Genomic DNA, 21,584 nt, shown 5'->3' with positions numbered 1-21,584 from the left:
AGGAATGCAGATGTGCGTTAAGGAGGTTTATAAACTGTCTGTCGTCATGGATACTCCCTCCATCCCTTTTTCTGTTCTCCACTTCAGGAATCAGGAACATTTATTTGTCGTTTTGTTTCATGCACTTGGGTACATGAAATGAAACGAAATATTGTTTCCCCCAGGCCACAGCAGTGCAACACAAAGACAAAAACACATCCAAACTACAAAAAAAAAAAAACCTAACAAAAAATATATCCAACACACACACACACACACACATATATATTATATATATATACACTGCCCAAGAGAGCGAATGTCAGGATGACTGTAGGAACCGCTGGTCTGCACAGGCTAGCAGTTAGCTTAGCCTGCCCCGCTTCCACGTCCTGTCAGACCGACCTCGGTGTTTCCTCCTCGAGTGCAGCTCCGGGCAGGGCCGTGGTCCCTGGGCCCACAGGACGCAGCAGACCAAGCGCTCCCAGCCGATCCAGCGTCAGCTCTCCCAGCCATCAAACCAAGACTTTACAAACTTAGACATGGACAAAGACACTGCATGGATGGTACTGGGTGAGGCCACCGCAAACTTAAATTCATGCCCCCACCTTCCCACACCGGCACTGGGTGAGGCCGCCACAAACGTGAATTCGCCACGCCATCTTCCCACTTAAAAATATATAGCTCAAATTCATGAGTTTTCACCATTAATATTTATGTTCTCCATGTGTATGATGGAGTCAGGCTTCATAACACTACCAGTCACCTTACACATGGTGGGAGAAACTCTCCAGTCTCCGTGTATACCGCTGTTGCGATGTTTTGACCGGGTAGGACGAACACTGGTGCAGCGGCAAATGCATGTGTTGGAAAAAAGACTGAAACGTAATTTTCTCAATTAACACTTATCAATGGAGAAAAACCCCAGACTGTATCTTTAACTACTGTACTCTTGTTGCCTCGCCATTTCTCTTTATCGATACGGTAGATCTGTTTTAACAATCCCTCTCTCTTCTGTTCTATCCCTCTATTCTAATCTCTCCTTTCATCTTCTTGTGCAGAAGTCATTCTCTCTCCATCTGTCAGCCTCTAATGTTTATGGAGTTCCTTCCGCCATTCCCAGAGGAGATCATCTCCATCTTCTTCTTCATGTCTACACTCGTCTCTCTTTCTGTCTATCTTTCTTACTGTGTGTGAATGAGGTGTCTTACAAACATCCTACATTTCTCCTCTCCAGCTGATCCCTTTATCTTTCATCTATCTATCAATAGGTCGATAAATGTGAGTTAGAAGAGTTCAATTCCTAAATCTTTAAATTGTCGTACTATGGGAAGGTTAACAGGGAGGACAGATGTTTTGGCAGAGTAAATCAGATGTAGAAGATCAGACTTGGACCAGTTAATTCTGAAACCTGATATACTTCCAAACAGATGGACAGAAGATATGGTGAAGACTGAACAGGGTTTTCTAACTATTACGTGTTATGGATGGAAATGGGTGAGACCAAGTTGGATTGGTGAATCAACTGAGCTAGCAGCTCTACGGAGAGTTCAAATAGCCCAGGACTTAATGGACAGTCCTGACATGAGGACCTGGAAACTAAAAACAGAGAGGTGCAAGTTTGACTGGTTAGTACTCGTGCTGAGGGGTTTGAGTATAGAACTTTGATCATCCCAATAAAAGTAGTACCAAAACAGACCACAAAATGACCACTCCAATTGGTCAAAGGCTTTCATGGCATCAAGGGAAAGTACTGACATAGGTGCCTTACTGTCCATGTCAGCATCAATGATATGAAGAAGACGCCTAATATCTGTTGCCAACCTTGATTTTATTAAGCCTGTCAGATAAGAATTGACTAGTGATGGCACGTGGTGCTCAAGATGGCAGGCGAGGAGCTTTGCAAAGATCTTTAAATCAGAATTTAGGAGACTGAGAGGGCAGCAATTTGGCATATTCAGTTGGATTCTTGTCTTTTTTTTTTTTTTTAAGAGCAAGGAAATGAGGGCAGTACATCCCTTGAGAATCTGCCTTTTTCAATTGAAAAAGTGATCATGTCCAGAAGAAATGGACCCAGCTGCTCCCATAAAGTTCTATGGAATTAAGCGGTTCCTGTTGCCTCTCTGCATGGTCAGTGCTGCTTCCCTCAACTCCTCTAAGGTGGTTGGTTTATCTAAATTAGTTGAGTCTGTTCTTGATTGCTGTGGTAAGTGTAACTGATTTAGAAATTTGTCACATCGATTTTTGTCTGGGAGTATCTCTTATTTATATGAATTGGAGTAAAATGTTTGGAATGTTTCATTTACCTGTTTGGGATCAGTGCTGATATTGCCATCTGCAGACTTAATAGCAGGGATATCTGAAAAATGGTCGCTGGCCCTAATTCTCATGGCAAAGAGATGGCTAGGTCTGGCACCCTGAAAATAATACCGTTGTCTGGTCCTGTGAATTTGAAATTCAGAATGCTGTTTTAGAATGTTATGGATATCTTTCTTGACCAGTGCATGGTCTAACGCTACTTACTAAGAGAAATTGAGTTGCAAAATGGAATCTAACCTAGAAAATTCTGCCTTGAGATTTTGTAACCAAAGAGATCTAGTTTTGTCGATAAGCCCCTAATTACTAATTAATGTCTTCAAGTCCGTAATTCCTGGCCCAGGATTTTAGAGTATTCGTGGCCAGGCCATACTCCCCTGAGGATGTTGCATTCGATCTATCAAAGACCGGAGCCCACGCCGCATTGAAATCTGCGCATACACTAAAAAAGGAATTAGTTAACTCTAACATTTTTGTAGTAATTGTTCTGTAGAAAGTACTGTCGAACACATTCGGAGCATAAGCTGAGATAAGGGCGATTAACCCAGCCACTGAGGATGCACAAGCCAGTTCATTCTTAGTGCAAGTCCCAAGCCCGGATAAAAGGGGAGCATTACGTAAGGAAGGGCATCTGGTGTAAAATCTTTTTTTTAATTTATTTCTGATTTTTCCTTTTTTCTCCCAATTTAGTGGCCAATCAATCCCTATTTTAGTTCAAACACCCACCCCCGTACTGCATGCGTTTGCCAGCTGCAACTCTCCGGCCGGCAGTCTCGAAGGAGACGCCTTGCCACTTTCGTGACGAGGCGACTCCAGGCCGAACCACGGCTTTTTCCGACACACACAGAGACGCATTCATGTGACGAACACAAGCCGACTCCGCCCCCCCTCCCGAAGACAGCGTTGCAGATCATAAATCTGCTATCTTATATGGTCTGGAGACAGTGGCACTGACGAAAAGACAGGAGGTGGAGCTGGAGGTGGCAGAGACGAAGATGATAAGATTTTCACTGGGAGTGACGAAGAAGGACAGGATTAGGAACGAGTATATTAGAGGGACAGCTCAGGTTGGTCGGTTTGGAGACAAAACAAGAGAGACAAGATTGAGATGGTTTGGATATGTGTGGAGGAGAGATGCTGGGTATATTGGGAGAAGGATGCTGAAGATGGAGCTGCCAGGGAAGAGGAAAAGAGGAAGGCCAAAGAGGAGGTTTATGGATGTGGTGGGGGAAGACATGCCAGTGGCTGGTGTGACAGAGGAAGATGCAGAGGACAGGATGAGATGGAAATGGATGATCTGCTGCCCTAACAGGAGCAGCCGAAATTAGAAGTAGAAGTAGTAGTAGTAGTAGTAGTAGCAGTAGTAGCTGAGATAAGAGTGATTCTTCTGGCATTAAATTCTATTCTAGCGATCATGATCTTACCCATGTCATCTGCCGAAGATGTCAACACTTTGATTTAGAGATTGTGTCTAGCTACAGTGGCCACACCTTTAGATTTTGTGGTAGTGGAGGAAAAAGCTATTGTATGGAAGAATTTATTAGCAAGATGACTGGCATCTACATTCAACACGTGTCTCATGCAATAACGCTATGTCAACATTTTTTCTCTTTATTACACCAATAGTGCTTGTTCGTTTGTGAGGGGCATTCAATCCACAGCAGTTCCACGCTAAAACAGAAAGTTCGTCCATAATCTAAAGTAACTGTTCAAAATGTATTCATGGGGGAAAAAACCCATCACAGCCCCTCCACTTGATATAATTCTGGCATAAGTGTACCTACAGTAACGCCCCTCTTTACACAAAGACAAACAAGACATAAACACAAAATATAAAATGGGAAAAAGGACACACCCGGCCGATAGCCAGCCGTCGGCCAATGTCAGCAAGCGTCTGTGACCCTAGTTTTTGTGGTGTCCCGCACCATCGGCACTAGTTGGTGCCGATGGTGTAAGCAGCTTTTTGGCTGATTCAGCATGTTGAATCGGCAGAGCCCGTCGGTGAGAGATATCACTCTGATTGGCTGTTCAGCTTAGTGAATCAGCGCAGAACGTACATGCTAGTTGGCCGTTGGCTGTAGTCTTGGCGGTGTGTTTAAGTGCTACTTTTTGGCCCAGACGGCAGGCGACGCTACAGTCAGACTTCGTCGCCACTAGTCGGTTTGGTGTGTCTGGGCCCTAAGGTTGGTCTGTGATCAAAAATAGATACGGGGCAGCAAAAGAAAACGTCCAGCCAAGCAAAACAACAACAGCGTTAACTGCTGATTAGATTAATTTAGCTAGATAATGACCCAATGTAGCTATGGCAACATACACATTAGCTATAACAGTAGTCAACAAAACAAACGTTTGAATGAACACAGAACAAACAGTAGGTTATTTAAAGACAATTATACTTATTAATTAAGATGATAACCCATGTTCAGTGTATTTGGGGCAGGTTGATTGACATCTTACTGGCTGAAGGACATCAGGCAGTCATCGCCCCTAGAGCCCAAACAATGTAAGCTCTCTGTGCCCGGCAACAACATGATGATCAACTATGTTCAGCAATTAAACAATGCAAGATGGAGCAAATCAACAGTCCACATACATAGAATTGCCAGTCCAACAGGCTGGAAGGCAACTCAGCGCAGAACTAGCGCTGTTCTCGGCAGCGGCAGCATCTGAGGTGAACTTGTAGTCAAGGTGAGGGAATGCCATCATCGCTAACTGTAGAGGTCTCTGGATGCGGGGCTACTGCAGAGGCCAGGAAATCCTCTTTGGGAGAGGTGAAGGCCTTGTATTGAGCACCGTCCTTAATTTTCAACATGGCAGGATAAAGTAGAGAAGAGTCCAGACCTTTACTTCGAGCTGTATCTATTGCCTGATACAAGGCTTGGGTGCGTTTAACAGTGAAATTGCTGTAGCCAGGACAGAAGCGAATTCTCCGACCATTAATGGAAAGAGGGTCTTTCATGGCAGCACAAAGAATGGCCTGGCAAGTTGGGTAGTGAAGTACATTGAAAAGCAGGATGCGGTTAACTGCTTGTTTACATGCGTTGTCATTACAGATCTGATGTGCTCTCATAATCTCGATCTGGAGGTCACTAAGAGTAGGGAGCCATTTGGGTAGAGAATGTGCGAGAAACTGAATAGCATTGGAACCTTCGAGCCCCTCTTCCAGGCTGGTGATGCAACTGTTACACCTTCTGTTCCTGTCCTCCATGTCTGCTAACTTGAGCTCCATTGCCTGAAGAGCTTTGTCATGGCTATCCAGAGTACTGGAGTTACTCTCAACAGTGGTTTCCAGTGTATTAACATCGGATCTGATGGTGCCAAGGCCTGCCTTCAGCACGGCTAGTTCTGCCTGAATAGCACTTAGCTTCTCATCGGTATCTTTCCCCACCTGTTGAATTTGGGCAAGGTGCGGTTCGAAGTAGCCAAGCTGCTTTTCCAATACGGACTCAGCAATGGTATCAATATCCTGCCGGCAGCCTTTACTTTTTGTAGACATCGTCATTAGCTAACTTTAATCAATGAGAGATAAGCCAACATGGAAACGAGTAGCTTGAAAAATCAACAATTTGGTGAAGCTGGGCTGGGACCCGAAAACTTAGGCTGCCATCTTGTCCTGTTGATCACGTGACTCCACAATTCTTTACAAACTACATGCGCAAAAGAAGATTACATTTTAAATCACCAGACAATTTTAATTCCCAAACATTACTGGCCACAAGGCCTCTGGTGTCTTGTGAAGATAACTGGATGTCCTGTAAAATGCAACACTTCCTGTGTGATATGAACTTTTCCCGCCAGCGTACTTACCAATACACCAGAGATTAGAACTGGGAAGGGTCTCAAGTTAAGCTGAATGTGTCACTGCATCTCGAACAGCCCAATTAAAACATTAATAACAATTAACTGTTAATATTTTACCATAAAAACAAACTTTGGACGACAACATGGCCTATGTGGCTCTTCCCCTGTTTCTCTCTCAGTCTCGCTCTCCTTACCTCCTCTGGATGAGGTAGTCCTCCAGGATGTCCAGACAGCGGACCATCTGGGAGAAGATCAGGACTTTGTGTCCGCCGGCCAGCAGCTTGGGGAGCAGCTTGTCGATCAGAACTAGCTTGCCGGCCGCCTGGATCATGGCCTGCAGCTGGAAGTCCCACGCCTCTGGACTGTGGCTCTTCTTAAAGCTTTCCAGAATCTTCTCTTCAGCTCCTGAAAAGAGACAAGAGGCCCTGTTTACATCTAGCATTAACATGTGTCTTGGGTGATCCGATCACAAGTGGACAGCTGTAAGTAAAGGTGTGAATGTACACAAGATGCACTGAGGACTCACTTAGATCTGATCAAGTCACATTCAGAGGTGGTCTGGGCCGCATATGGCTGCATTATTTTAGCAGTGTGTAAGCGAATGTTTCCGGGGCTACATTGAAGTTCCTCCTACTCAGCTGATGTCCTCTGTGTAAGCGGAAGTATGAAAATTTCAAAAAGCCCATAGATATATTACGAGTGCATCAAACAGCTTGCGCGATTTGGTTTGCCTGGATATGCCAAGGAATAGGCCAAGTCTATATGGATAAGAACCACCCTTAACACTGACCAACTGTGTGTACTCCTGAAACTGTGTCTTCAGTCACGTACTTCACATACAGGGGGGCAGTACTATAGGCAGAAGCATGGGTGTGCTATGGGTTCCCCAGTCTCACCTATGGTGGACAACTTGTACATGGAGGAAGTCAAAAAGAGGGCTCTGATGTCCTATCCAGGGACACCACCTAGCCATTGGTTCAGATTTGTGGGTGACACCTAGGTTAAAATTAAATCTCAGGACGTACCACATTTCATCGACCACATTAACTCTGTGGACACCACATCAAGTTCACCGGGGAGGATGTGACAAATGACGGGTTAGTCTTCTTACACTGTGAAATTACAACTGGTGATGGGGGACATTTGATTGTTGATGTTTACCGTAAACCAACACATACTGACCAGTACTTAAGGTTTGACTCTCATCATCCACTGGAGCAAAAACTAGGAGCCATCAGGATGCTGTACCACCGAGCTGGCAAGGGGAGAAATCCCACATTAAACATGTCCTGGTTAAGTGTGGTTATCCTAACTGGGTGTTTGTCAAAGCCAGGAAGATGCCCAAACAGTGCAGCAGCCGATCGAAGAGAGGACAAGGACAACAGCTGTCCAAGCGTAAAACAGTGGTGATTCCATATGTGGCGGAAGTGTCGGAAAAGTTGAGATGCGTATTTTCCAAACACTGCGTCTCAGTTGCTTTCAAACCCCAAAACAAGATGCATCAGAAATTGGTCCCCCCGTGCATCACCCAGGTGGGTGCTACACATTGGTGGTGGTTAAAGTGAGTTACCCTCTTCAATGTGAAGCGCTTTGGGTGTTCGGAAAAGTGCTATGTAATTATCATTATTATTATTCTCAGGCCATTCTAGCTCTTTGGCAATTTTCTCAAAAGCGTCAAATAACGAGCCCACATCTTCCCGATTAAATTTTGGCATGCGTCTCAAACAGCTGGGAACATCAAAACAAGCTTCGTGCTTATTTTGTAAGTCACTGTTGTTCACTTTAAGCTTCTCTTGCTCTAATGTCAGCCTTGCTAACTCAAGCTGAAACAGCCGCTCCCCCTCCCTCTTGCTCTGCTCTTTCATGTACGTGATCTTTGAGGTGTAACACTAAAATCAGGGTCTCCACAATCTCTTGGCTTTTTACTCTCTGGAGTGACGTCTACCTCAAAATATTGAGTTACTGCAAGCAAATCTTCTTTTTTAATCTTACCCAACTCCTTGCGCCCCAAATCCCTCCCACAAAACTCCTCTAAGTTGTTTGTTGCCATGGTTATTGTTATCAAATTCTCTCAAAAATAGGCTAACCAAAAGAGACAAGACTCTCACGAAATTACCTCCAAGGTAACAATTACCAAATAGCCTTGCCGACAAAACATATAACCTGCAACAAGAGGAAGCTCATAGGCCACTATATTCCCAGAAATTGATATGAACAGGCTGCACACAGTGCTCACGACGTTACTCGAAGACCCAAAACCGATACACTGTAGTACACACCAGCAAAACACCTGCCACCATTAGCCAACTAGCTATCAGCTAACCAGCCAAACCAACGTGTTACCAACCCGTAGACCTATATCCCCGTTTTTAACCTCAACACACACAATAAATGTATTCACTAACTTCCCTTCTAGCTAGCTTAGTTTTACACACATACACAGCCATCTGTTTTAAGTGAGAAGTTAGCACCGTGCAGCTATTCTGCACGTAGCCTACTTCTAAACCTAGCAACATACGGCTCTTCCCAAGCTGAATCCAACTCAATTCTACCTCTTCTCACAAACAGAGTGCTTGGATGTAACTCGCTAACTGACATCTAATCGCTAACCGATTTTATCAAACATTAATCTTCAAATAAATCCCGGACGAGCGCCCCAAATAATGTTACGGACTAGTCGGGTCTAGGGGTTAAGGGTTAAACAAGCAATACTAGTCCTAACCTGGAGTGTGTTGAAAAGATGGAAACGAGGGAAGACACAGGAAGAAGGACTGATGTCCAAGACTAGAGAAATAGCCGAGAGGTGGGCTAGCTTACCGAGGTAGCAGGCTAGCTGTTAGCAGGTCCCTCTGACAAGGCCTTGGCCATATGGGTCTCAGCTCCCGTAAGCGATGGACTCCATCTTGGTATATTAATTCAGTTTAGGTTTGATGGTCTTGAGCTGGAAAGGTGTGAACTTGTAGTGTCCTGAACAGCGTGTTCAAAATGACATATCCTGAGGGGTATGTATGCAAACTGATGCCATTAACTAACTCCAGGGGATGCGTCAGCACCTCACAGTGACGTCCTCTTATAAACACTGCTTATCCACACCTCCAATCATTTCTCAATGAAAACGAGCTCAAGTATGTAAGAAAAGGAAGAAGGGGAAAAGGCAAATATCACCCCCATCACTTCTAACACACCAAAATTGCCATTTACAAAGCCAAATGCATCCCAACTCTCCTACACAGCTGTGAAGTCACCTAAGGATGCTGGAGCGGTTCCACATAAGGTGTCTGCAGTGAATCATGGCGATCACATGGCGTGACTATGTTCCCCATGCAGAGATTCTTGCCAAGACAAATTGCAAGAGCATAGAAGCCATGGTCACTGAACACCAACTGCACTGGCTTGGGCATGTCATCAGGATGCCTTAAGAATGCCTGCCACGTCAAGTCCTGTATGGACAGCTTCATCTGGGCCGCCGGTCCGCAGGTGGTCAGAAGAAGCGATACAAAGAACAGCTAAAAACATCGCTGAAGAAGTGTTGTATTGACCCCTTGAGACTGGAGCAAGCTACCATCAACCGTTCCAACTGGCGGGAGATCTGCCACAGAGGTATAGAACAGCTGGAAATGGAGAGGAATGTGAAAAAACAACAGAAAAGACTAAGGCGACACACAACCATGCCTGCCCCCACTAACTCACACTTCATATGCCCAACATGCAATAAAACTTGTGGATCAAGAATTGGACTCTACAGCCATCAAAGAACACACCGTTAACGAGGAATGCCATCACAGGACCTGATGGACTACCAGGAAGCCTACCTGTAATCAGATATGGATGATTGCAGCACTTGCGAAGCTCCATCATGGTGTTGATGAGGTTTGGCATGTTGTGTTGATTAGCTCCTTTAGACAGGAAGGAGAAGTTTTTCTCTAGGATGGCGCGGTAGTATTTCTTCTGGATGTTGGTTAGCTCCACCTAATAACAGCAAATATGTCACAGTAAATCAGTTATGTCAACACCTTAATATGTCAATCTGTCCAAATGACTTATAAAATTCATGCTAGTTTTACAACTGTACACAAATCACACCAACTCATCAATCTTTACCGATTACTTAATATATTTACTGTCATATTATATTTATTTATCTCATTGTGCTTCAGGAAAGCATAGCCTCCATGCTTTCCTTTTTCTTTTTTGGGGCTCCCCCCCTTTTTTCTCCCCAATTGTACTGGGTCAATTATCCCACTCTTCTGAGCCATCCCAGTTGCTGCTCCACACCCCCTGCTGATCCGGGGAGGGCTGCAGACTACCACATGCCTCCTCCCATACATGTGGAGTCGCCAGCTGCTTCTTTTCACCTGACACTGAGGAGTTTCGCCAGGGAGACGTAGTGTGTAGGAGGATCACGCTATTCCCCCTAGATTTCCCTCCTCCCTGAACAGGCGCCCCAACCAACCAGAGGAGGCGCTAGTGCAGCAACCAGGACACATACCCACATCCAGCTTCGCACCCACAGACACGGCCAATTGTGTCTGTAGGGACGCCGCGACCAAGCCAGAGGTAACACGGGGAATCGAACTGGTGATTTCCATGTTGGTAGGCAACGGCATACACCATCACACCACCCCGATGCCCCTCCATGCTTTCCTGAAGCATGGAAGCTATGACTCATAGCACCTTCAAATAACTAAAATCTTCCTTATTACCATTATCATGAAGCCTTTAAGGTAATATAGAAAAAAAAACTTCAGTCAAAAATGATTTTCCTGGGGCGTCCGGGAAGTGTAGGGGTCTATTCCACTGCCTACAAACCCGGGGATCGCCCATTTGAATCCCAGTGTTGCCTCTGGTTTGGTCAGGTCCCTACAGACACAATCGGCCGTGTCTGTGGGTGGGGAAGCCAGATGTGGGTATGTGTCCTGGTCACTGCACTAGCACCTCCGCTGGTCGGTCGGGGTGCCTGTTCTGGTCGGGGGAAAGAGGGAACTGGGGGGAATAGCGTGATCCTCCCACGCGTTACGTCCCCCTGGTGAAACTCCTCACTGTCAGGTGAAAAGAAGCAGCTGGCGACTCCACATGTATCAGAGGAGGCCTGTGGTAGTCTGCAGCCCTCCCCGGATCGGCAGAGGGGGTGGAGCAGCAACCGGGACGGCTTGGAGAGCAGGGTGTATTTGTACAAGTTGATATAATGAAATGTCAAACTTCAATTCAACCCAAAGAATCAACAAAAAAAAAAAAAGATATTTGGTCTGAACAGAGCTGAAAGACATTTTATAGGAAGAACAGAGATGCCAAAGTAATAACAAAAAAAACAAAACCAAAAAAGAACAAACAAAAGTAAATCACAAACTTATCTAGGCTCCAGGGTCTCTCTCTCTCTCTCTCTCTCTCTCTCTCTCTCTCTCTCTCTCTCTCTCTCTCTCTCTCTCTCTCTCTCTCTCTCTCTCTCTCTCTCTCTCTCTCTCTCTCTCTCTCTCTCTCTCTCTCTCTCTCTCTCTCTCTCTCTCTCTCTCTCTCTCTCTCTCTCTCTCTCTCTCTCTCTCTCTCATTTTTACCTCTATGATGGTCTCTTCTTTAGGCGCAAGGTTCTTCTCAACATCATCCTTCAGCCTCCTCAACATCATGGGCTTCAGAATGGCCTGGAGCTTCTTCACCTGGAGGAGAGGAGAGAGAGAAACGGGAGTTGTGTATGAGAGACGAGAGGGTAAGGAGAGGAGGGGAACAAATGATGCATTGTTAGAAGTATGTTGTGTTTAACATGTGCACATATGCATGTGTGTAAAATCTGATCAGCACCCAACCTTGCTCCTCAGTCCTGAGGGAATCGAAATGTGGTCCATCAAATACACACAATATATAGTATGTATCCATGTACTGGCTGTGCTGAATGTTAATGGTGAGTGTGTGTGTGTGTGTGTGTGTGGTGTGTGTGTGTGTGTGTGTGTGTGTGTGTGTAACATATTGCCTACCTGTTCTTCAGTCTTGAGGTCTCCGAACTCATCGAGGAAGGTGCTCTCGGAGGGAAACTGCAGTGGCTCTAAGAAATTCAACAAACTGAACAGCTCCTCCACCGAGTTCTGCAGGGGAGTTCCAGTCAGGAGAACCTTGTGTTCCTGTTAGACCACACACACAAAACATCTGAAAACCTGAGGCGTCATGTGTTCTAGCCTCATATTTCCTGTCAAACACCACTGCAATTTATAACATTTAATTTATATTGGGCTCTGTGATGCATTAAGGGGCCATTTCTGCTCAGTGTGACCTAGTACAACACGAGGACATAAAGCTACAGTCCTGGAGACGTATTTTCTTATCAACTTTGTAACACACAGGTGATGTCTGTTATCTCTAAATACCAGAGATACATTGGGAATGAATGCGAGTCAGCGCCTTCCCTATGTCATGGTTGTGTGGTCCGGGTCAGCTAGGCTCAACTGTTTCCCATTCCCTGACTTGGCTTGCCATTTCTGCCCTGCTTTGCTCACCTGTCCCCCATGCCATGTCTGTTCCTGCCCCTGCGTTGCTTTCGTGTTCACCGTTTCCCTATTTGGGAATGGGGAACACGAACCGTTTCTGTTCCTGTCCTGCCTTGCTCACCTATTCCCCATTTCCCTGATCTGCTCTCCGGCAGCTACATATTCCCCCTGGTTGCCCTGGTGCACTGTCAGATCGTATGTTGACTTCTTGTAGCCGGGTGCTTTACGCCTTGTCCCGAGCCTTCCTTGCTGACTATATATCTACGTTGCCGTTTTTTTGTAAACCTGTTTGCTTTATTAAAGCCTTGTTCTAGCCCAGCCTGTCTCCGCAGTCTGCATTTGGAGCCTCACGTCCTGCTACTGGCAAGACACCCTACCATCAAACAAGAAAAAAAAAAAACCTGGTTGAACCTGAGTTTCACTTATTGATGTTGTACTACCTGTTGGTAAAGGTCTTCTACCAGCTTGTTCTGCCATATCTGTTTGTTAGTAGGGCTGTGTATTGGCGAGAATCTGGCAATACGATACGAATCACGATACAGGGGTTACGATTCAATTTATCGTGATATATCGTGATGCTGTAAGAAAGGCGATATATTGTGATGCTGTAAGAAAGGTGATAAATTGTGATTTCATAGGCCTGTGTTCTTTGTGCTTATGCTACTTCCTGTCTCAGTTTGTTGTTGTGTTGGAGTGGAAGAGTCAAACGGCTGAAGATAGGTTACAACACTGTTATCTAGTGGTCGTGGGGTTACACACAACACAACATTTTTGTCACGAACATTCATGTGAACAATTAAAAATCGATGTAGTGGTTTTGAGAATCGGCACAGTATCACAAAAGATAATATCACGATACCTGAGTCTATCGATGTTTTCTTACACCCCTACTTGTTAAACACAACAACTTAACTTCTTCATACTCAACACCACCTGCCTTCTCCTTCCTCATTTATTTTCTATGATGAAGATGGAAAACACTACGCACCCTATCATTTTTTCCAGCAAAGTCCTACACCAACCATTCAAGTGAACAATAAAAGAATTCATGATCTGGAAATTACTTTAGCTATTAGCTACTGACTTAGATACACAAGCAACAGAGAGTCACAAAAACGACTTTTTCTTGCATGCAAATTTTCAGGATTGTGACTTTCCTGTTACTCCATAAACCACGATGACCATGATTCATTGCACATGGTGTGAGTTGACTAGCGGTCTTACTACATGAGCACTGACGCATTCTGAATCATGAGGTCAGGTTTGAGATGCAGCCTACACCAACTCCCCCGATATGCCGATAACTGAAATGTCATAGTCACTTCAAAAACTAGCAAGTAGGAATTCTCCAAATGAACATCTGACAATCAGCAAACACTGTGATAGCAAGTCTGCTAATGCTAGTGTCCTTAGCTTGTAAAGTTAAGACTCGTGCCTGATGATATCATGGGCTTACCAAATCAAATTTTAGCAAAAATGTTTACAAACCGTAGCGAACGTTGATACATCCACATACAGACGGACACACACTCAAAAAAACATCCTGTTATGGTTTTTAACAACAGACACTGACCAGGAGGACCCCACTAACCAGGTTCATGAGTTTGAGACCCTCTAACAGTTTACAGTTCCTGTTTTTGAGGCGGTGGGCTTCATCGATGACTACACAGCGCCAGTGAAGCTTCTTCAGCTCAGGGCAGTCGGCCATGATCATCTCAAAGGTGGTGATCACCCCATGGAACTTCAGCACACCCGGGATAGAGTTACCCTGGGGGGGGGGACAGCGGTAGATACATAAGAGTGTTTCCTTCGTTTCTGCTGTTTATAACTCGTCATCCCGTAGTTTCAAATACGTTATCGTGAGGCCACTAAGAGCCAGGCTGCTGCAGTATAAGCGATGCCACTGTACCAATTGATGGTGGTTTACTAACAGTCTTCATATATTCTGATGAAATGAAAATTACACTGTGACAACGTTAGGTTACATAAAATTGAAGCAAACCTCTCTCGGATCAGCCAGAGAACCGTTTAAACAGTTTGCTGAGTCTTGTGTTCGATTATAACAGGTGTCTGAAATTCAGATTTGACCAGAAATATAAAGCGCTTTGAGTGGCTGTTGCAGCTAGAAAAGTGCTATATAAAATGCAAGTAGATTGATTGATTGATTGTTTGAGAGAGAGAGAGAGAGCGAGCGAGAGAGATTTTGAATCACATCATAATATAAGAGGTGTCTTTATGCATGCTCAATAATACAGGTAAAGAAATCACAGAATGTTGAATCAGTTCATCTGGACACGACATTTACCGACGGATACGTTTCATCAATCATCTACGTGACCTCTTCAGTCTCAACTGACTGCAGGTATCCCCATCCTTATATACAATACAGTGGCATAACGACCCAAACCAACGATCAGTTCACATGCAAATTGCTGTGACTATTAACTAGAGTTACAAGAGTCTGCTCATGACGCTGTGTCTTCAGTTCACGTACTTCACATACAGGGGGCAGTACTACAGGCAGGTGTCATCAGGACGCTGTACCACCGAACTGACAACATCCCAACTGACACAGCGGCCGGGGAAGGGGAGAAATCCCACATTAAACAGGCCCTGGTTAAGTGTGGTTATCCTAACTGGGTGTTTGTCAAAGCCAGGGAGACGCCCAAACAGCGCAGCAGCCGATCGAAGAGAGAAGGAGGACAACAGCTGTCTCAGCATAAACCAGTGGTGATTCTGTATGTGGCGGCAGTGTTGGAACAGTTGAGATGCGTATTTTCCAAACACTGCGTCTCAGTTGCTTTCAACCCCAAAACACGCTGCGCCAGAAATTGGTCCACCCCAGGGATCGGGTCCCCCGGCACAAACAGAGCACTATAGTGTTATTCTGCCCTAACTAGCATGTGGACATGGTTGCTCGCTTGGCAGATAGCTAAACAGGTCCCTTACTAAACATCCAGGAGACGGCAGGTAAGTTTGGGATGTTTACCGTCAGAAGCGCTGTGAAATTTAAATACGGAAATAAAAATACAAATTCACGATTATAATGTGTTTCCCTCTTGCTCTCACACCAACAAACACTATGTCATCATTCATTAGCTATAACAGTTAACTAGCGATTAGCATCCGTTGCCTACCAACACGGGATCACCGGGTCGAATCCCCGTGTTACCTCCGGCTTGGTTAGGTGTCCCTACAGACACAATTGGCCGTGTCTGCGGGTGGGAAGTCGGATGTGGGTATGTGTCCTGGTCGCTGCACTAGCGCCTCCTCTGGTTGGTTGGGGCGCCCCCAGATCGGCAGAGAGGGGGTGGAGCAGCAAACGGGACAGCTCAAAAAGAGCGGGGTAATTGGCCAGATACAAATTGGGGAGAAAAGGGGGGGGGGGGGACTAGCGATTAGCATTGCAACTATTCCCCAGTCCTCTGTGAATAGTACACATGGCCATCGTAACTCTAGTTAATAGTAACACCCATATTTGCATATGAAACTGATCGTTAGTTTGGGTCATTATGCCACTGTATTGTTTATAAGGGTGGGGACACCTGCAGTCAGACTGAAGAAGTCACTTAGATGAGAGATGAAACCTCTCTCTCTTGTGTCCAGATGAACTGATTCACCATTATGTGATAATATAAGAGACTTTTTAATCTGTGATCATCTTTTTCTTTTTGGACCCCCCCCCTATTTTATCCGGCCAATTACCCCACTCTTCCGAGCCGTCCCGGTCCCTGCTCCACCCCTCTGCCGATCTGGGGAGGGCTGCAGACTACCACATGCCTCCTCCGATACATGTGGAGTCGCCAGCCGCTTCTTTTGTCCTGACAGTGAGGAGTTTCGCCAGGGGGACATAGCGCATGGGAGGATCACACTATTCCCCCCAGTTCCCCCTCTCCCTTGAACAGGTGCCCCGACTGACCAGAGGAGGGAGGTGCTAGTGCAGCGACCAGGACACACACCCACATCTGGCTTCCCACCCGCAGACACAGCCAATTGTGTCTGTTGGGACGCCCGACCAAGCTGGAGGTAACACGGGGATTCGATCCAGCGATCCCCATGTTGGTAGGCAACGGAATAGACCGCCATGCTACCCGGACGCCCCATCTGTGATCATCTTAAATGTGGTTATCGACACTCCTGCCACAAAGTCGTCCTGGCGAGACCGAAAGGAGAGAAAGAGTGGAGCGATAGAAAAATAGGGAAAGGAGGGAAGCAGGAATAAAAGGAGAGGATGGAGAGTCTTCAGTGTACTTTCTAGCTTAATTGGTGTGCCCGGATGACCCTGCTCACTCTCTCACTTAAACAGTCACACAAATACGCACACACATTCACACATACACAAGCACACCAACCTGTGGGTCCCGGTAGAACATCTCATACTGCAGAATCATCTGTCGGCTGATCTGAGAGCCATGGTAGACGATGACGTTCATGTGGGTCCAGGTGCGGAACTCTCTCTCCCAGTTGGTGATGGTTGACAGGGGGGCGATAATCAGGAATGGACCACGGATGCCCATGCTGAAGATCTCATACAGGAAGGTGATGGACTGAATGGTCTTCCCCAGACCCATCTCATCTGCCAGGATACAGTTCTTCCTGGAGAGAGAGAGAGAGAGAGAGAGAGAGAGAGAGAGAGAGAGAGAGAGAGAGAGAGAGAGAGAAAGAGAGAGGGAAAGGGAGCGAATCTGCCTTATAACTCTGTGTGTGTGTGTGTTTGTGTGTGTGCGCACGTGTGAGAGACCCCAATCATCTCAATTATTTGAAGAAAATTATTGAAAAAACAAAACAAACATGCATCTGTATTTGTTTCTGAGTGCATTTGTGGGCGGATGCTCTTTTGTGTGATGTTTATTTTGGTGCATCAGTGTGTGTGTGATCATTGTGCTCGTGCATCAGTGTGTGTGTGATATTTGTGTTGGTGCATCAGTGTGTGTGTGATGTTTGTGCTGGTGCATCAGTGTGTGTGTGATATTTGTGCTGGTGCATCAGTGTGTGTGTGATATTTGTGATGGTGCATCAGTGTGTGTGTGATATTTGTGCTGGTGCATCAGTGTGTGTGTGATGTTTGTGTTGGTGCATCAGTGTGTGTGTGTGACGTTTGTGTCAGTGCATCAGTATGTGTGTGATGTTTGCGTTGGTGCATCAGTGTGTGTGTGATGTTTGTGTTGGTGCATCAGTGTGTGTGTGATATTTATGATGGTGTATCAGTGTGTGTGTGTGATGTTTGTGCTGGTGCACCAGTGTGTGTGTGATATTTGTGCTGGTGCATCAGTGTGTGTGTGATGTTTGTGTTGGTGCATCAGTGTGTGTGTGATGTTTGTGTTGGTGCATCAGTGTGTGTGTGTGATATTTATGATGGTGTATCAGTGTGTGTGTGATGTTTGTGCTGGTGCATCAGTGTGTCTGTGATGTTTGTGCTGGTGCATCAGTGTGTGTGTGATGTTTGTGCTGGTGCATCAGTGTGTGTGTGATGTTTGTGTTCGTGCATCTGTGTGTGTGTGTGTGTGTGATGTTTGTGCTGGTGAATCAGTGTGTGTGTGATGTTTGTGTTGGTGCATTAGTGTGTGTGTGGTATTTGTGCTGGTGCATCAGTGTGTGTGTGATGTTTGTGTTGGTGAATCAGTGTGTGTGATGTTTGTGTTGGTGCATCAGTGTGTGTGTGTGATGTTTGCGCTGGTGCATCAGTGTGTGTGTGATATTTGTGCTGGTGCATCAGTGTGTGTGTGATGTTTGTGCTGGTGCATCAGTGTGTGTGTGATGTTTGTGCTATTGCATCAGTGTGTGTGTATGTGATGTTTGTGTTGGTTGTGTGCGTGATGTTTTTGCTGGTGCATCAGTGTGTGTGTGATGTTTGTGTGTGTTCACCTGTTGTACCAGTTGAACAGTAACCAGTTCATGCCCTCTAGCTGGTACTCCCTGAGCTGGTTCCCATTACGGTAGTCTCTGGACCGCTCCAACTTCTGCCACTTTTCTGGAGGAGGTCTCTCCTGACACACACACACACACACACACACAGTGGGCACATTTTTATGAAAATGTACTCTAGTCTACACACAAACATCAGCACCGGAGCAATAAAACAACTTTTCATTTGGTAGTAAATTTATCACCATCGTGCAGACGTGTGACACGTCCAGAGTTTCTATTTGAATATTGTTTTCTTGTCTCTACTCACGATGTGTCTGAGGTCCGCAGGAAGTTTCTGGATCTCCTCAAACTCTTTGATCTTGCCGGGGTCCAGGTCCTCCTGAAGCTCCCATGTGGCCTCCTCATAGGAGAGACTACACCACTTCACCAGGTAATGGGTCACTTCCTGCAAAACCACAAACAGGAAGAAGGAGAGTGCACTCAGTAGAGCGCAGATCTCCGCCAGGTGTACCGCCCCTTCTGCGGTGCTCGGACATGGTGACAAACCACCCCTTTTTTCACCTCCCAAGAGAAGGGAAACTACGGAGGCACTGCATGCGTAGCTCCCTCCTCCGGTGCTAGGAGTTAAAAACTGGCTGAGGAGTCAGCACTCACTTCTGGTATAAAACAGGTTTTGCAAAGCTTTTGAATCACCGTTACCACGAGAGGTCCCTGATCACAGTCATAACTGTGCACAAAAATTATTAGGCTGACAGGCCCAGGAGTGTGCGAGATTAGCAGTGGACAGACACACACACACACACACACACACACACACACACACACACAGACGGAGAGAAAAACCAGGGTTTTTCCTGCCATTATAAGACTTTTTCGCAGCGCCTAAGTCAGTTGAATGGGAAACATGGGGGGGGGGGGGGGTTTGATATGCAGCGCTCAAGCTAAAAAATCTAGCTAATAAAAACATTTTGCGGGTCCACGGTGGTGTAGTGGTCTAAGCATCGGCTTTGTGTTGATGCAGTTGCCCACTGGGGACTGGGGTTCGCGCCTCGGTCTCGTCAGATCCGACTATGGCCGGACTCGATGAAGCAGCAATAATTGGCAACGCTGTCTTCGGGAGGGGAGCGGAGTCGGCTCGCGTTCATCACATGAATGCGTCTGTGTGTGTGGGTAAAGAGCAGTGGTTCGGCCTGGAGTCGCCTCGTCATGAAAGTGGCGAGGCGTCTCCTTCCAGACTGCCGGCCGGAGAGATGCAGCTGGCGAACGCATGCAGTACGAGGGTGGGTGTTTGAACTAAAATAGGGATCGATCGGCCACTAAATTGGGAGAAAAACGGAAAAATCAGAAATGTATAAAAAAACATTTTGCCTGTCAGTCTGTGGATGTGCAGCCTCGCACAAATGCAACCAAAATCTGATACGAACTTGCATTTTTCCAAAAAGAAAAGGTTTGCTATGCGACCATTTTGGTGGAACCCTAAACCTGTAATTATTTTCATAATACGTATAATAAAGCTGGGCAAACTGGTAACCTCATGCAAGCGCGACTCGCATCTACAGTTGACTCAGATCGGGGAGCGACGAGAATATGCGACACTTCCTGTTTTGGCTGCAACCTAGAGGAAGTAGTTCTTTCATAACCTTTGCATTTTTTGGATTATCAAAATTCTTTTGAGAACTTCTGATCATGTTGCTGCCTGATCTGAGTCAACCACAGATGTGAGCCGCGCATGTGTGAGTGTAAATGGTTTACCCAGCTTTATTATATTCTGAAAATAAAGACAGAGGTTATTTTCGGTTCATCCAGTGTTCCTCCGGTTCTCGTGTGCTGAGATCAGTGGTGAATGATTTGTGAAATACGATTGACTTCTCGTTTACTTTCAAGACTTATATCAACATGCAAAATGTTTTGCCACTGTCGGTGCCCAATCTGAGTCAACCATGCACATGTGCGATTCACATTTACGGCTGACTCACATCGGGCAGCGACAGGCAGAAGCGTTGGTTGAGCGAGCTAGAAACTGAATGAAGAGAGGGAGCAGAAGAGACGTTGATCATACAGTCAAATCTGTACACCAGAAAATGCTAATCGGTCCAGTAATATGCGAGATTAGCTGCAGACACACACACACACACACACACACACACACACACACACACACACACACACAGTGTTGGTCAAGTGAGCTAGAGAGTAAATGAAGAGAGGGAGCGGCGGTAGCGAGAACAAAAGTTTTTCAAAGGTTTTGACTGCAACCACGCGAGATTCTTGATCATACAGTCATCTTCTTCTTTCGGCTTAGTCCCTGTTTCTCAGGGGTCACTACAATTTACAGTTTCCACCGGTACCCTGTGAGGGCACAGCACCAATGGCGGTCGTTGTTAACCCCAGCCTCGACTGATCCGGTATGGAGCCTCGACCAATCTGGTATGGTCTTGTCAAGCCACATAATACTACTCCTACTACTTTCGGCTGCTCCCATTAGGGGGCGCCACAGCAGATCATCTGTTTCCATCTCTTCCTGTCCTCTGCATATCTGTTTCCATCTCTTCCTGTCCTCTGCATCTTCCTCTGTCACACCAGCCACCTGCATGTCCTCCCTCATCACATCCATAAACCTCCTCTTTGGCCTTCCTCTTTTCCTCTTCCCTGGCAGCTCCATATTCAGCATCCCTCTCCCAATATACCCAGCCTCTCTCCTCCACACATGTCCAAACCATCTCAATCTTGTCTCTCTTGCTTTGTCTCCAAACCGTCCAACCTGAGCTGTCCCTCTAATATACTCGTTCCTAATCCTGTCCTTCTTCATCGCTCCCAGTGAAAATCTTATCATCTTCAACTCTGCCACCTCCAGCTCCACCTCCTGTCTTTTCATCAGTGCCACTGTCTCCAAACCATGTCAATCCACATAATGATTTGGCAAAATTTTACATCAGATGCCCTTCCTGACACAACCACTAACCCTATGGACAGGGGCACAGGTAAAGCGTTGGATGCCATCCCAGTATTCAGCAAGTCTATGAATACTGGGTCTGCAAGATTAGCTGCCGACAGATACACATACAAAGAACACTCACATGCAACCAGACGCATTATCCCCTCAAAGCCACCGTCTGGACGAGATACTAAGCTAAGAATGTGCACGTG

The 21,584-nt window shown here is 45.9% G+C and overlaps 1 protein-coding gene across 1 annotated transcript in view; it reads right to left on the bottom strand.

Annotated features, from left to right (window-relative positions):
* chd6 (chromodomain helicase DNA binding protein 6) overlaps window positions 1-21,584 on the bottom strand; it is a 168,807-nt gene that overhangs the window by 52,054 nt on the left and 95,169 nt on the right. The window contains exons 11-18 of the mRNA XM_056301897.1: window positions 18,745-18,882; window positions 18,435-18,556; window positions 16,922-17,165; window positions 14,161-14,337; window positions 12,063-12,206; window positions 11,649-11,747; window positions 9,909-10,065; window positions 6,291-6,501 (exon numbers count right to left, since the gene is read on the bottom strand). Of these exons, the coding sequence (XP_056157872.1) occupies window positions 6,291-6,501; window positions 9,909-10,065; window positions 11,649-11,747; window positions 12,063-12,206; window positions 14,161-14,337; window positions 16,922-17,165; window positions 18,435-18,556; window positions 18,745-18,882 (1,292 nt within the window). The remainder of the gene's footprint in view (window positions 1-6,290; window positions 6,502-9,908; window positions 10,066-11,648; window positions 11,748-12,062; window positions 12,207-14,160; window positions 14,338-16,921; window positions 17,166-18,434; window positions 18,557-18,744; window positions 18,883-21,584) is intronic.

The sequence above is a fragment of the Lampris incognitus genome, chromosome 2 (genome assembly GCF_029633865.1).
Source record: "Lampris incognitus isolate fLamInc1 chromosome 2, fLamInc1.hap2, whole genome shotgun sequence".
Classification (NCBI taxonomy): domain Eukaryota; kingdom Metazoa; phylum Chordata; class Actinopteri; order Lampriformes; family Lampridae; genus Lampris; species Lampris incognitus.
Note: the sequence above shows the minus strand (reverse complement) of the source record. Positions and strands in the feature narration are given on the sequence as shown.